This window comes from Pteronotus mesoamericanus, unplaced genomic scaffold (assembly GCF_021234165.1).
Source record: "Pteronotus mesoamericanus isolate MK-2021 breed Mesoamerican mustached bat unplaced genomic scaffold, CSHL_Meso_final contig_64, whole genome shotgun sequence".
NCBI classification, from domain to species: domain Eukaryota; kingdom Metazoa; phylum Chordata; class Mammalia; order Chiroptera; family Mormoopidae; genus Pteronotus; species Pteronotus mesoamericanus.
Window position 1 is genome coordinate 3,412,746 of NW_026555224.1, and position 16,086 is coordinate 3,428,831.

At 42.0% G+C, this 16,086-nt stretch overlaps 1 protein-coding gene across 1 annotated transcript in view; it reads left to right on the top strand.

Annotated features, from left to right (window-relative positions):
• Nucleotides 1–16,086, top strand: part of COG7 (component of oligomeric golgi complex 7) — a 77,574-nt gene that overhangs the window by 44,246 nt on the left and 17,242 nt on the right. The window contains exons 9-11 of the mRNA XM_054580901.1: nucleotides 455–609; nucleotides 7,774–7,890; nucleotides 9,854–9,919. Coding sequence (XP_054436876.1) covers nucleotides 455–609; nucleotides 7,774–7,890; nucleotides 9,854–9,919 — 338 coding nt within the window. The remainder of the gene's footprint in view (nucleotides 1–454; nucleotides 610–7,773; nucleotides 7,891–9,853; nucleotides 9,920–16,086) is intronic.

Consider the following 16,086-nt stretch of genomic DNA (forward strand, 5'->3'; position numbering starts at 1 on the left):
TGCTGCCTGCACCATTGTTCTGTTTTCTAGGGATGCACCTAGAAAGTTTGTTTTGCTACAGTGATACACTTACCCCTGAAGGAGGCATTTTCTTTTCACCTCTTTCTTCTGGACTGTGATACAGAGAATTTGATTTCTGGCTTGGGAACTAGAGGAAGAGATGCCATCTTAATCACAGAAAAAGGGGAAAGAGATGAAAAATGGAGGGATCATTAGGATTTGATTATGCTTTTCTGCCAGGAGTTAGTTTCTGTGATCTCATTGGCCACTTAGACCATCCTCCTCTGGTTCAACCTCATGAAGAGCTGCCACAGTTGGGGACTGCATTTCTGATGTCCCTGTTAAGTGATTTTACCATGGATGAGGGGGCATGGAGGTCTCCTGTCTCTTTGTTGTCTGTTCATTTGTTCTCAGGTCTGAGGCGGCTTTTGTTTTGTCCTTATTTGCTGACCAGGAGCACGGGGAAGTCATTGACTGCGTGCAGGAGCTGAGCCACTCTGTGAGCAAGCTCTTCGGCCTGGCATCTGCAGCGGTTGACAGATGTGTCAGATTCACTAACGGCCTGGGGACATGCGGCCTGCTGACAGCCCTGAAGTCTCTCTTTGCCAAGTAAGGCTGGGGAGAGGAGACAGGGCCAGACACATGGGAGGGCAGTGTCTGTCCCAGTAAAAATGCCTGTGTCCCATATGCCTGCTTTGAACCCTGGAGAAGCTCTCTCCCCTGAGTCCAACGGGACCGTTCCTAAAGATGTTCATTGCAACACTGTGTGTAGTGCTAGAGCATTCAAGCTGCCTGACTGCCCATTAACTTCTTAATGGCTACAGGAGATACACTGTATTCACACAAGGGAACTCTATGTCGCACTTAAGGTAGTAATTCCATCTACACATACATATGAACATGGATAGATCTCAAAAACATTGTTGGGTTAATAAAAACTAGTTGCAGAGTGTGTGTGGGGGGGGTGTGTGTGTGTGTGTATCACCTCATACTTTATGTAAAAAAGAACATACAAAATATAGGGTATATTTTCTGTAACAGGGTAACAGGGTTTGGAAAGTGTCTTTTTGCAAAGGGCCAGATGGTAAGTATTTTTGGCTTTTGGGCTTTACGGTCAGTAGAGACCATTGTGGCACTCTCCTCAGTATCGTGCCTAGATGACACATTAAATGAATGGGTGTGGCTGTATTCTAGTACAACTTCATTTACAAAAAACAAGTGTTTTTTTCCTGTTCTGGATCTTTTTCAATACTTCAAAATGTTTTATATGTTCCTTTAAAGTAAAGGTTGGCAAACTCTAGCTCATGAGCGAAATCTGGCCTGCTGTTTTTGTAAATATAATTTTATTGGACACAACCATCTCTTTGACTTACCTATGGCCTGTGATTCCTTTGAGCTATGAAGGTAGAGTTGAGTAGTTAGGACAGAGACCTGTGACCCTGAAAACATAAAATATCTGGACCTTAACAGAAAGTTTGGAGTCCTGATGTGGAAGGTTAAGCAGCAAGTACAAAACATTAGTTATCTTTGGGGAGATAGGGAAGAAACAGTATGGTAGACATAGGGGATTTAGTTTTATTTTTTAGCTTCTGTTTTTATTTTTAATATATATACATTATTGATTATGCTATTACAGTTGTCCCATTGTTTTTACCTCCCCTTTATTCCCCTCCACCCTGTACCGCCCCCTCCCCCAGCATCCCCCCCCACCTTAGTTCATGTCCATGGGTTGTGCATATAAGTTCTTTGGCTTCGCCATTTCCTATATTATTCCTAACTTTCCCCAGCTTATTTTGTACCTACTAATTGTGCTGTTTATTCCCTGTATCTTTTCCCCCATTCTTCCCCTTCCCCCTCCCCTCTGTTTTACTGTTCATAGTTTTTGATCTTCTTCTTTTTCTTAGGTAAGTCCCTTTAACATTTCATATAATAAGGACTTGGTGGTGATGAACTCCTTTAACTTGACCTTCTCTGGGAAGCACTTTATCTGCCCTTCCATTCTAAATGATAGCTTTGCTGTAATCTTGGATGTAGGTCCTTTCTTTTCATGACTTTGAAAACTTCTTTCCAGTCTCTTACCTGCAAGGTTTCTTTTGAGAAATACACTAATAGTCTTATGGGAACTCCTTTGTAGCTAACTTTTAAGATTCTCTCCTTATCTTTAATCTTGGTAACTTAATTATGATGTGCCTTGGTGTGTGCTTCCTTGGGTCCAACTTCTTTGGGACTCTCTGAGCTTCCTGGATCTCCTGGAAGTCTATTTCCTTGGCCAGATTGGGGAAGTTCTCCTTCATTATTTTTTCAAATAAGTTTTCAATTTCTTGCTCCTCCTCTTCTCCTTCTGGCACCCCTATGATTTGGATGTTGGATTGTTTAAAGTTGTCCCAGAGGTTCCTCAGCCTCTCCTCATTTTTTTGAATTCTTGTTTCTTCATTCTGATCTGGTTGAATGTTTATCTCTTCTTTTTGCTCCCAATCGTTGATTTGAGTCCCGGGTTCCTTCCCTTTACTGTTGGTTCCCTGTATATTTCTCTTCATTTCACTTTGCATAGCCTTCCCATTTTTTTCCATTTTGCGACCATGCTCAACCAATTACGTGAACATCCAGGTTAACAGTGTTTTGAACTGTGTATCTGATAGGTTGGATATCTGTTCATCACTTGGAGCTTTGATCTGTTCTTCCATTTGGGCCATATTTCTTTGTCTCAGCGCACCTCTTATGTTGGAAGGGGCAGAGCATTAGATATTTGCCAGGATGGGGCAACCTAGGCTGCTGTGTTGTGACTGTGTTGTGACTGTGTCGTGACGCTGTCTGTGGGGGAGGGTTCTGAGAGGGAACAGTGTCACCTGCTCAGCTCTCAGCCAGCTTTCAGTCACTTTCCAGGCTACCCACAAGCAAATTGGGCTGATTTCCTTCTAGTGCTGATTTCCGCGTAGATGGGTTTGTGTGTGTTCTAGGCCACTGTGGGTCTCTCCAGCAGACTGTCCTGTGAGGCTGGGAGTTTCTCCTGCTACCGCAACCCCCACAGGTTTTTACGTCCAGAGGTTTGGAGGCTTTCTTTTCCTGTGCTGGAATCCTGGATTACATGGTCTGTCTCTCTCCCCACCTTTTCCTCCAGTTTATCTGCATGCAAATGTGGGACCCTCGAGTCCTCCAGCCTCTGCCTTGTGATGTGATCTCTCCACCCCAGCTGACTGTCTCCGCCCCTCTTACCAGTCTGGATGAATGTTTCTTCTTTAGTCCTTGGTTGTCAGACTTCCATACAGTTTGGTTTTCTGGGAGTTTTGGTTATTTTTTGTTTTTAAATTTGTTGTTGTCCTTCTTTTGTGTGAGGAGGCAAAGTATATCTACCTACGCCTCCATCTTGGCCGGTAATCAACTTATGTTTTTTTTTTAAGGAGCATAAATTCATGTATTCCTTATGTAATTAAAAATATAAAATAGAAAATATGTAAACATCATGCTAAGTGAAAGAAGCCAGTCACAAAAGATCATGTTACATAATTCCGTCTGTATGAAATGTCCAGCACAAATATATAGAGATGGAAAATAGAGTAGTGGTTGCCTAGGGTTGAGGATAGGGGAACATTTGGGGGAGATGGGAAATGACTACTAGAACTTAAGGGTTTTTAGGGAGTGGTGGTGAAAATGTTCTAAAGTTGTGGTGATGGTTGAACAATTTGTGACTACACTAAAAACCCCTGAATTGCACTTGTTAAGTGGGTGAATTGTGTGATATGTGAATTATTATCACAATAAAACTGTTAAAAGAAAGTAAGAAGGTGAAACTAAAACGAAGTTTAGTTAGGAAAAAGAAAGAAAGAAAGCAACACAAGGCTGGATTCTCTGATCTAGTAGTTGAGGTGGAAGGGTCCTCATGGGGTTAGAAGCTCCATTTTCTGGCTTGGAGACAAGTACATTCTCAGGCTCTCCAAGAGACCTTCCTTGGTAGCTTGTGGTAGAATGAAGTTGCTCCAAGTCTCAAGAAATTTCCCTTATTGGATTTAATTTTGTTTGCTATCAAAATTTTAGGGAGCTCTTGTCATTCCATAAATACTGAACACACCCCTGTGAGCTCTGAGGGTCCTTGGACCCAGTGTTCTCCATCACTCTGGGCAGTCAGTACCTACTGAGGGTGGCTAACAGTGCAGGCTAAAGTCCTGCTGAGGACACTTGTCCTGCTCACAGATGGACATGTGACCAGATGGGCCCAGAGATGCTCCTATAGAAAGAGAAGCATTGGTAACAAGTTTAATGAAGTAGAATTTGACCTCTTTCTTTGCCACCAGCTGGGATTTTATGCATGGAAAGAATTTTTCTAAGATCTGGAAATTTTATTGTAAAACAAAAAAAATGCCTTTAAAATAATTTAAAAAAATAAGAGCCCCAACCAGATTGCTTAGTTTAGAGTGTTGTCCCAATGCTCCTAGGTTGCAGGTTCGATTCCCTGTCAGGGCACATACAACAATCAACCCGTGAATGCATAAATAAGTGGAACAACAAATTGATGTTTCTCTCTCTACCTGCTTTCCATTTCCTCTAAAAATCAATAAATAAAATTTTTTTAAAAAATAAGAAAAGGTATTAAAAAATGGAAGTCTTTCTGCTGTCAGTCCTTCTCTTGAGTGACAAGTTGTGACCATTTTGCTCTTAGTCTTCTAATTCTGTTCCTCAGACTTTCAACAATTTTTATCAACTTTATTGTATCCTGACTCTCAACTCTGAAAGACAAGGAACTGAGCCAACTCAAGGCTAGTCCTCTCTTGTGCCCTGCTTCTTGTACCCATTGTTAGTTCTACTGTTGGTTATTTTGAATACTTTGTTTTTAAAAATAATACAAATCCGTGTTAGAAATTCAAACGGAAACCTAGTCACTTGCTCTTAGAAGGGGAGATTTTGAAGCTACCAAAACAGCTGATGTTTATAAAACTAGGGAAATCAGGGTGAAGCTAAGTAGTGCAGGGTTTGAATGGACATGGTTCAGTAGTGGAGTGGGCATTATGGGAAGTGGCATGTGGAGGGTGGAGCATGCAGCGGTGCAGGAGGAAACTGGCCTAAGTTGACCAGGGCGACGCTGCAGAATATATAGTAGCTGACAAGGTATTATAGAATTTGGGGTTTACAACTGTGACAGAAGTGTGGGCTCTGGAGCTGGGGTCATCTGGACTCAGATCTGGGCCCTGACACTTACTGGTCGGGACCTTGGGTAGGTTAGTAGCGTGCCTCTGGGAGTCTGGGTGTCTTTTTCTCTGAGTGATCTGATGATGATAATGTCCCCTTTCCTGGTGGTTGTGGCTGTTAGGGAAAGTTTGCAGTAAGAGTCTTTAAGGCAGTGGCTCTCACTTGGTAGAGACACGTGGAAATGTTAATTGTGAGAGAATGGGGAGACTTGGGGACAGATGTGATGCACATTGTGGTTAACTCCCCTTCCTCCAATGCTTTGGGGGGCCCACTCACCATCCCCAGGACTCTGTCATATGAATGTCTGCAGAGCCACATGTGTTGTTGGATAGCATATTCCTTTTTTTGTTGTTAAATTTATTGATTTTAGAGAGAGAGGAGAAGAAGGGGAGAGAGAGACAGACACATTGATTTGTTGCTCTACTTCTTTATGCATTTATTGGTTGATTCTTGTATGTGCCCTGACCGGATAGCAAACCAGCATCCTTGGTGTATTGAGATGATGCTCTAACCAATAGAGCTACCCCGCCAGGGCTGGATGGCATATTCTTACATGTATTTGTCAGACTTGCAGGGTGGTGACACAGTTGTGCAGCCTCCTACAGCTAAAGCACAGTTGTGTTTTTCAACATTCCTTTGTCACTTTGTCATTGAGTCCTTCGGTCTTCCCCCAAGGACTGATTCCCCAAGAAAGCTCTCACCTTTGTGCCAAGCGAAGGTACTCTCCAGGGAGCCTTGGTTTCGGAGCTTTCCACGTTGAAGCTTGAGGCCTTTGTAGAGGGAGCAGCAGTGTAACTGTCATTAGTAGGTGGGTCTGAAGCAGTTTCTGCCACTTGGCTTTTTAACTGCACTTTCTTTCCAGCATACAAATGTGCTCTTTAGGCTGTGCCTGGGTCATTACATGCCACTCTCCTCACTTAGAGCCTATGGTTTAGGAGACAAGAGAAGCACAACTTCCTGTGTTGCACACAAATGCCATAGGTTTTCAGGGAGCCTCTTGGCTTCCAGAGAACATGATGCCTCAGCTTTGTCCTCCCCAGCACACCCTTCCAAGGTCTTGTACTCATTTGTCCATGTTCCAAGAACTGAACCACCTTAAAATCAATATCCCTCACATCAGTTTTCATTTAACACTTTTCAGAGAACCTCTATGTATATTATTTCATTTATTTTAACATCATAACAACTCCATGAGGCAATACAGAAGAATGCATTAAGTCTGTTTTTAAAAACTTTCAACAAAACACTTTGTTGTAATTCTTTTTGAAATTTTATTGTTTATTGGGGTGACATTAGTTAAAATTATATAGGTTTCAAGTATATAATTCTATAATATGTCATCTGAATATTGCATTGTGTGTTCACTACCCAAAAAATCTCCTCACCATATATTTGCCATTCAAGTAATTTAATTAACTCAGTAATTATATTTTATTAGTTTACTTTCTCTGCAGGTATATTTTAGAACTATAAAAACATGAGGAGAGTAAGGTATCATATTTGTTTAAAATACTTTATGACTTTGATACTACCACTTTAGCTCCTTTGACTTCATTATTATTATTATTTAGACTAAAAATTTTCTAAATCTGTATTTATTTTGGGGGGGTACTTTGTGGTAACAGTCTTGGGTAACATAATGGAAAACAGTTGATACTATATTGTGAGATCCAGGGTTTGGGAAGGCTGAAAGTATGAGACCATTGTAAGAAATGGGGTGATCCTGACAAATGAGATAGCAAGAGCAAACAAGCCTGTTGAGGTTCTGGAGATCTCTCTGGGGATGATGATTAAGTCCATTTTTAAAGATGAGGAAACTGAGGCTCAGAGACACCTAGTACTTGCCCAAGCCTGCAGTCAAGTCTTCATTCATTCAGGACCTATTTCTGGTGTCTCCTTTATGCCAGCCCTGTGGTCTTCCTGGGGATATGATGATAAGCTTCAATGAGACAGTCCCTGTTCTCCCAGAGCCTCTAGTCTAACAATAGCAGTAAACATAAAACACATTCATTAAATAAACTGTTTGACTATAGTTATGTTAGGTGCTGTGAAGGGAAGTATGGGGTGTGCAATGGGAATAAACAGCACAGTCTGTGAGGAAGAGAGTTTTCAACTTTGAATCCAGTTTCATTGTGCCATTGAAGTCAGGCTCTTGCCTGTCATGGAGATTGGTTGTGTAATCCAAATTTGGGGGATTAGAATGCAGCAAAAGTTTCCTGGACATCAGTGAACTGCCTTACAGCATCCCAGGTCACAGTTGGGTATTACAGTGGGACCATGATGGTTGAAAAAAGAACTGCATCTGTTAGGACAAGGGAATACTCTACCTGCAACATTTCTCACCTGGCTGGTCACCAGAGTTGTGGTCTTCACAGCTGTCCCCTTCCCTCATCTTGAGCATCTCTTAAAACTTCTGTCAGGTGAGAAGACTTTTGTGGTCAGAGGTTTATGAGGAGTCTCACCTTTGGGTAAGGAGTCTCTAAAGACACTGCCAAGGTCATTAGCGCGTTGTTCAGCAGACTATGATTCCAGGAGTCTTTAGGTCTGAGTTTATGGCTATAGCCCTGTCACTTTTTGTTCCTTTCCCCACAGGTATGTGTCTGATTTCACCAGCACTCTCCACTCCATACGGAAGAAGTGCAAGCTGGATGACATTCCTCCCAACTCCCTTTTTCAAGAAGATTGGACAGCCTTTCAGAACTCCATTAGGTGAAGTGGGACTTGTAATTTAAGCATGTACCTCCTGCAGTCAGTGTTGATATGCACAGCGTAGTATATAAAATGACAAATGTGTCTGTAAGGGATCACTTTTTTCTCTTTTACCATCTTTTTTTTTTTTTAAGCAAATACTCTAGACTCTAAAAACAAGCCCATGAACAAAAACTGAACACAACAAACACGAAAAAGACTCCTGTTGCTTTTAAAATATTTTTACAAGTTCTTTATGAAATCTTCATCTCTTACGATGACTTAAAATTTTTATATTTGGTTTGAGTTTTTCCTCCCTCTTAGCCTGTAGATTTTACAGACCTTAAATAACTTAGAGCTTATATTGTAGAAAATGCATAGCTGATGAGATCCTGTTTCTGGATCTGAGTGCCATAGTACTAGATGCTAAGACGTTGCTGTCTGGACTGCAAAGAGACGTGTTAAGAGTTTTGTGAAAGGCATTGAGGTGACCCTCGCAAGTGGTCGTTTACAGCCTGATCCTGGAGCAGCCTGTGTGATCTGTGGGGTGAAAAGTAGACACCTGTTGCCCCAGTGGCCTGAGAAGTTTGGCCCTTGATATGTCCAGCCAGAGAGTGCAGACTGCTGGCCTGTGGCCAGACCTAACCTGTGGACATGTTTTGTTTGATCACAGCACTTAAAAAAATTTTTGTGTTAGTTGCTAACATTTAAAAACCTGATTTAACATAATCCAGATTTCTCACATCACTTAAAAACTGAAAGCTCTGGAAACACCAGGCCCACATTGTCCCAAGCACATGACCTACTGGCAGTGGTAGCCAAAGTCCTCTTAGACCAGGCATAGGTTTTGTGCTGTGCTGTGGTTCTCCCACTCCCAGGTGGCTTAATAACTATACCATTAGGCTGAGATAAAAAGCAGTCTAGAAATTTCTTTTTCCTAAAACTATTCTTCTTGGATATACATCCTGAGAAGAGAAGCTGTACTTTTCCCCAGTTGCATTTTGTGCCTGACCTGTATGCAGGGTGCCTATGGCACATGTAGTTCTCAGCGCAGACCTCAGAAGGCTCTTGAATCTTGGTGGATTTAGGACCTCACAGGACCATTTATTATCCCCTCATGGGCTCTGATATAGGCTTGAAATTTTTGGATGAAATTTAGTGTTCTAGATTCTGCTTGTACCCACTGTCATCTGTGGTGGCTTGGAATACCAGAAAATATTGTGCACAGGTTGTTCCATTGTCCCTGAAGCGAGTGGAATAGTTTACTTTCTCATAAACTTTTTATGATGGAATGCCTAGATACCCTGGTGATGACAGGCACTTTTAGAGAAAGTTAAAAGTTAACTAGACTTAAGATGTTTTTAATCCTTGGATTTGTCCTTACGTTATAGTTTGGTGTTGAAGGACTCAGGAGCTGGAGTTTGAGGCCTAGCATAAAATTACTTGAAAATTAAGATTGTTAAATACAGATCTGATGATCATTCAGGCTTATCTCTGAGAAACAAGTGGATTAGTCTCCATCTGCCTTTCATGTGATCAGAGAGAGAATTTTCTATTATCAAGATAGTTTTCTCTTCTATGTCTGGCAAATGGCAGGCATCTAACAAACATTAAATAATGAATTTTGGCTTTTAAATTTTAGATACAAAGTATTTCCAGCCCATTTTCTCAAGGACAAAGCCCAGAAGCACCTGAGTAGTTTGAAAATGTAAAATTAGTTGAGATCATACTGGGTAGAACTGTGATTCATAGCAGAGAGGCCTGTGACTTGAGAATATTAGAAGGGATTATCATTTACCTTTTAGATTAATTACTAATTAATGAAACATTTCAGGTAGGCTGTCAAGTGGTTAACTGCTTTCCCAGAACCCAGCACACCACCAAAGGAGTGAATAGTTAGAATTTTTATGAATGAGACAATGTTTGCGCTGTAAATGTTGGCATTCCAGATACTTGAACTTGAAGTGCTTTTTGTTTTGTTTAGGATAATAGCTACCTGCGGAGAGCTCTTGAGACAATGTGGGGACTTCGAGCAGCAGCTGGCAAACAGGTAGGAGAGAGCTGGGAGTGAGACCATGGGCTCTTTTTGGGGAAGAGCTTGAGATAGCATACAGCGCACAGCAGTCAGCAACAACAGCTTGTGGTCAAACGTGAAGCCAGAGTTCAACGACTGTCTGTACTTAGATACAAGGCATCATTATTGTCATTATTAAACATTTATTGAGCACCTAAAGGGCAAGGCTCTGACCTTCTTGGCAGTGGTCACATAATTTTGGTTAGATTTGCCTCAGCCTAAATGAGGCCCCAAATTATGAATGGGCTTCCACTGCTGGTTTGTTAGTCAATTATTGGGACTAAAATCAATTTCCCTGTAGAAATGGTGTTCATAAGTGGTGGTGAGTCCCCTGGCCAGCCTACCACATCAGAATTCACCCAGCTAGCCTGCCTTCTGGGTTCTGCAGCAGAATTCTGTGCTGTCCAACAGAAGCATGTCAATGGAGGATTTCTGGGGTTGGCCTAGGAAAAGTCCCTTTTGCCCCCTTTCTCTATTCTGATACTTTCCAGAGCCTTTTGTTACCCCAGTGTACCATTCAGGCTAGTTTTCCCCACAAAGTGCTCCAGCCCCCAAATTTCTTTCTTTTTTTCGTTCAGCTAAATCTCTCATTTCCCTTGGCATAGCTGATCTCTCTTTTCTTCAGGAGTTTGGGGAAGAAGTCTGTTCCGTACAGTTCTGTGAGGCCTAGAAGCAGTCCGCTCTTCTCTCTCAGATAATTCATTATCCTAAAGCGGCAATTTTCAATCTTTTTTATCTCATTGCACACAAAAACTAATTGCTACAACTCTGCAGCACACCAAAAAATATATATGTTTTTTGCTGATCTGACAAACAAATAGGTATGATTTTGATTCATTCATACCAGACAGCTACTGTGTTGGCTGTTGTCATTTTTTAATTTGATGATCTAAGGGAAAGGAGGTCAGTGGCTCTGACTAAATAGTCAGGTATTGCATGTTTTAAAAATTCTTGGGGCATACCGGTTGAAAATAACTGTTGTAAAGTAATCTCTGTGGGCAGGAATTTTTGGTAGTGGTACCAGGTAAAGTGGAAGCTGAGGCCACGAGGGAGGAGGACTTGCAGAGGAAGGAGGTCAGACTGGCCACAGAGGCAGTGCCCTGAACTGGCTGTTTTTGTTTTTGAGCCCATGGATTGTCTTCCAATCCCAAGACTTTCCCTGATGGTTCTTGTGTGGGACAAGTTGTACAGTGGGGTAGGATGGGCAGCCATTGTTTTCATAACTCCTGCCTTGCCCAGCACAGAGATAATGCCACTTCCTAAATGAAGACAACTCAGCACCACAGACATATGGTGCATGTGTGTAAATAACATAAATGGTGAAGTAAACCCCCCATGTACACGCACTGTGCTCACATGTGCACATGAACACATAGCTGAAGGAGCTGTGGATGAAATCGTAAGTAGTCTGCATTTACAGAGGACCCTAAAAAGGTGCGAAAATCTAACAAGTATTTAAAAGAAGGGCATACAGCTTATTATTTTTTTAAATACAGTAGTAATTACAGCTTGGTTCTAGCTCATTGCAAAAATTAGTTCACAAGTATACAAAATAAAAACCGAAAATATACTCACCCTAAAAATTCTTTTTTCCAGAAGAAACATTGTTAACAGGAAACCCCCCTGCTCCACCCCTACCCCCAAGACCTTTATTTAGCTCTAACATTAAGGAGTTTACATGAATTAACTCACTAATATTCTCAGGGGCCAAAGGGGTAGGTACTATTCTTTCCCCATTTTTACAAATGAAGAGACATTGAGGCATAGAATTTGGCACAGGTAGTAACTTTTCAAGTAAATTATTTATGGAAATAGCTGTGTCTGAGGTGACACCACTATGAGGCAGTGATTTGAACTTGGACATCAGCTAAGTCATCCAGAGTGTGTGAACATCACCCCCACGCTGCCCTTCCTCACAGATTAGTGTCTGCCGTTAGACTGCAGTTTCTATCTCTCTCTCTCTCTCTCTCTCTCAGACATCTTCTATATCAGAACATACAATTTTCCTTAATCTTTTAATGAAGGTGAATAATACATTCTAAAGGGTAGGGAAGGCTCTGGTTAGGGAGAAGAATGGAGCCATGATAGATAAAGGATGAGCCCTGAGAGGTGAAAGCCTCACCTGAGTTTTTGGTGTGAGACGAGAACAGATGTCATTTTGGAAGCACTGAACCTGGAAGGGGAAAAAAGTGACAGTCCTCATCTGTGTTCCTGTCAGGGAGGCCATGTGTGTGGCAGCACCTGTAAAGCTTGTCTTACCTCCCTACTAGTTTTACTGAGGAACTCAGACTTGTAACAAGGATGCCTCCCCTGAGTGCAGTGGCAGTTGCTGGAAACACTAATTTACTTCACGGATGAGAGTGGCATTGGGTCTTGGCTGTTGAGATCACCTCCTTGAAGAAGAAGGTCATTTTGTGATTTATGGGTTGAGGAAAGCCAGGGCCAAGTTGGGTGTCACCTGAGGGATTTCTCTTTTTAAAAAATTTTATCTTTTTGTTTTTTTGTTTTTTTAGGGAAAAAAGTTCTGCAAACCTTTAATCAATAAATGGATAAAGAATGCCAAAAAGTCATTTAAAGCTTTTTTTTTTTAAATAATAGAAATAAGCAAGAAATACACAAAAACAGGTTTAGTTTCAACAAATAATAAAGTAACAATGAAAATAACATCATTGTCACAATCAGATTGATACATATTAAAAATATTGGTAATATCAAGTATTGGCAACTCTGAAAGGAACTGGGTATTCATAACTCTTTTTCTTCATGTTAAAGCAGTGCCTTTAGCATATTTTGCAGTGCTGGTTTGGTGGAGGTGTATTCTTTTAGCTTTCTTTTGTCTGCAAAACTCCGTATTTTGCCTTCCATTTTAATTGAGAGCCTTGCTGGGTAGAGCAGTCTTGGTTGCAGACCTTTGCTTTTCATGACTTGGGATATTTCTTGCCACTCCCTTCTGGCTTGCAGTGTTTCTGTTGAGAAGTGAGCTGCTAGTCATCTCAGGGCCCCCTTGTATGTACTGCCTGTTTCTCCCTTGCTGCCTTTGGGATTCTCTCTTTGTCTTTGATGTTTCCATTTTAATTATGTGGTGTCTTGGAGTGGGCCTCACTGGGTTCCTCTTGCATGGGACCCTCTGTGCATCCCGGACTGTGTGTCTTTTTCTCTCCTCCAATTAGGGAAGTTTTCCATCATTACTTTTTCAGACAGGTTCTCTGTCCCTTCGTCATCCTCTTCTCCTTCTGGTATCCCTATTATATGGATATTATTACGTTTCAGGTTTTCCTGCATTTCCCTGAATGCCTCTTCATTCTTTTTGAGTCTTTTTTCATTTTCTTGCTCTTTCTGGGAGCTCTTTTCTACCTTGTCCTCCAGCTCACTGATTCGGTCATCAGTTTCATCAAAACTGCTCTTGATTCCTTCTACTGTGTTCTTCAATTCAGAAATGATATTCTTCATTTCCTCTTGCCTCCGGTTGATAGTTTCTATGTCCTTTTCCATGCTGATATACTTCGCAGTAAGTTCCTTGTAGTTTTCCTGTAGTTTTTGGTAATTCTCTCTGAGCTCACTAAGTTCATTGAGCTTTTTTAGAACCATTATTTTGAACTCAATATCTGATAGTTTACCTGCCTCTGTTTCATTTAGTTTTCTTTCTGGGGATTCCTCTTTTCCCTTCGAGTGAGGCATATTTCTTTGTCTTCCCATTATTTGTGAGACTCTTCTTTTTTGCTTTTGCTTCTTAAAGTGATCTGTCCTGACTTCCTGACTTTGTGGTCGGAATTTCTATGGTCAGAGACCGCTGTTTTTACTTTCTGGATCTGCCTCTGCTGATGTCAGATGTCATCCCTGTCTGACCTTAGGTAGTCTGTTTGAGACTTCCAGGGATCTACTGTCTGTGGCTGCCTCCTTCAGCTGTTAATTTAGTCACTCTGAACTCTTCAGGCTGCTTTAGACAGCTCAGGGTAAGGCAGAGTCCCTCCTAGGGGCGGGGTTATTGGGTCCTCTCACACTGCTGCCGTATTGGGGAGAAGTCTGCACTGGGATCCCGCCGGCTACTCTCTCTGTTCTCTCCCACAAGCCTCTGTCCCCAGTCTCTCCTCCAGTGTCTCTAGAACTCTCTGGGCCCCCGTTAGCCAGGGATCTACTGTCTGTGGCTGCCACTCTGCAATTAGCAGGTGTCTTAGCACAGGGTAGGGTTTAATCCCCCCAAATTTTATCTTTCAGTTGCAGTTTACATCCAATATTATTTTGTATTTGTTTCAGGGGTATAGCATAGTGGTTAGACAATCATCCACTTTGCAGAGTAGTCCCCTGATATTTCAAGTACCCACCTGGCACCATACATAGTTATTATAGTATTATTGCCTACATTCCCTATGCTGTGCTTTACATCCCTGTGACTGTTCTGTAACTGCCAGTTTATACTTCTTAATCCCCTCACTTTTTTCACCCATCTCGCCAACCCCTCTCCCTCTGACAGCTGTCAATCTCTTCTCTATCTGTGAGTCTGTTTCTGTTTAGTTTGTTCATTTATTTTGTTCTTTAGATTCCACACATGAGCGAAATCATATGGTACTTGCCTTTTCTGTCTGATTTATTTCACTTAGCATAATGCCCTTTTGGACCATCCATGTTGTCTCAAATGGTAAGGTTTCATCCTTTTTATGGCCAAGTAATGTTTCATTGTATATACATGTACCGCAGGTGTTTCATTCTACTCGTCTATTGATGGGCACTTGGTTTGCTTCCAAAACCTCTGAGGGATTTCTCTTACATTAGACAGAGTAGGTGGGAGTACATGGAGGTTGCCCTGGTGCCTCTTATACTTGCGTGGTGCCCACCACTTCTTTTTGGAACAGTGGTGTTTTCACCAGGGTAAGGTGTTAGGACAATTTAATAGAATATGGCTTTGGGGAATCTAATATAAACTTACAAGTTTACACCACTGAGGAATAGGTAACAACTTTTCATGAAAAGATAGTGAACCAAGGAAACAGATGGAATTAATATTAGTCCCACATGGGTACATGCTAGACTTCCCCATTAATCCCTGAGCTTAAGGGCAATGATTGTGTTCTGTCATCTGATATTCCCAAAACCTAGCTCAGAGCCCACTACAGTTCTAAGAAAATTTCCTTTGATAAACAAGGAAATCCAGTATTCATTTCATGGCTTAGTTCACAGTACTAGTAGCATAGAACAGGAAATCCGATTCTAATAATTAGATAGATCATCTAATGGTCTCTGTCTGGATGAGGGGCTTGGGAAAAGATGCCATGAGTTGCTTGGGCTTGGAGCTATATTTATACATTTTAAAATATTAGATTTGGTTTTTATTGTAGAGTACAACTGTTCTGACATTTCAAACTGTACTCTGTAACACTTGACTTCGGATGGCATGTTGAGGCCAGTTTCCCCCAACTGACTGAGGCTGACGCATACTATAGTATCCCTGCTTCCCAGAGGGCAACCTCCTGTTCACCAAACCCAGGCTCACCTAGCGTTCAAAAGATAATCACTGAGCACCTGCCATATGGCAGGCACTGTGCCAGGTGCTGGGAACTGAGATGAAGAACACTGTTTTATCCTCACTTTCTAGTGTGAGAGAAATGAGACATGATGATAAATGCCATAAGGGAAGTGAGAGGTTGGTGGGCGCAGAGGACTGAGTGCCTTGGACCTGCGGAGGTAGGGGGAGGGTTGTCAGGAAGGACATGGCAGCAGAGAAGCCCTTGGGACCTGGGCTTGAAGAAGGAGCGGGATTTCCCCAAGTGCACACTTGGGGGCAAGCATTTAAGGTTGAGGGGTGTGAGCACGTCATGCACATATGGGAAGCACAGAGTGTGGGGTTGGGGGGTTGGGACAGTTGCCATGCCTAGGATACAAGGGCTCCAGAGATGGAAGGCCCTGTATGCCCTGTGTAGGCATATTTAGATTTATCCTGGGGGCACTGAGGGATCTTTGGGAGAAAGACAAAATCAGATTTGTCTTTTGGAAAGATCATTCTGTTAACCCATAGGAGGACAGAGTAAGTGGAACATGGAAGGACTAGAGGAAGGGAAGGCTGCTGAGGTCCAGATGAGGAACAGTGATGACCTGGAAGTGAGGCAACAGTAGGGATGGCTGCAGCTGGGCAGATAAGGACCCAACCA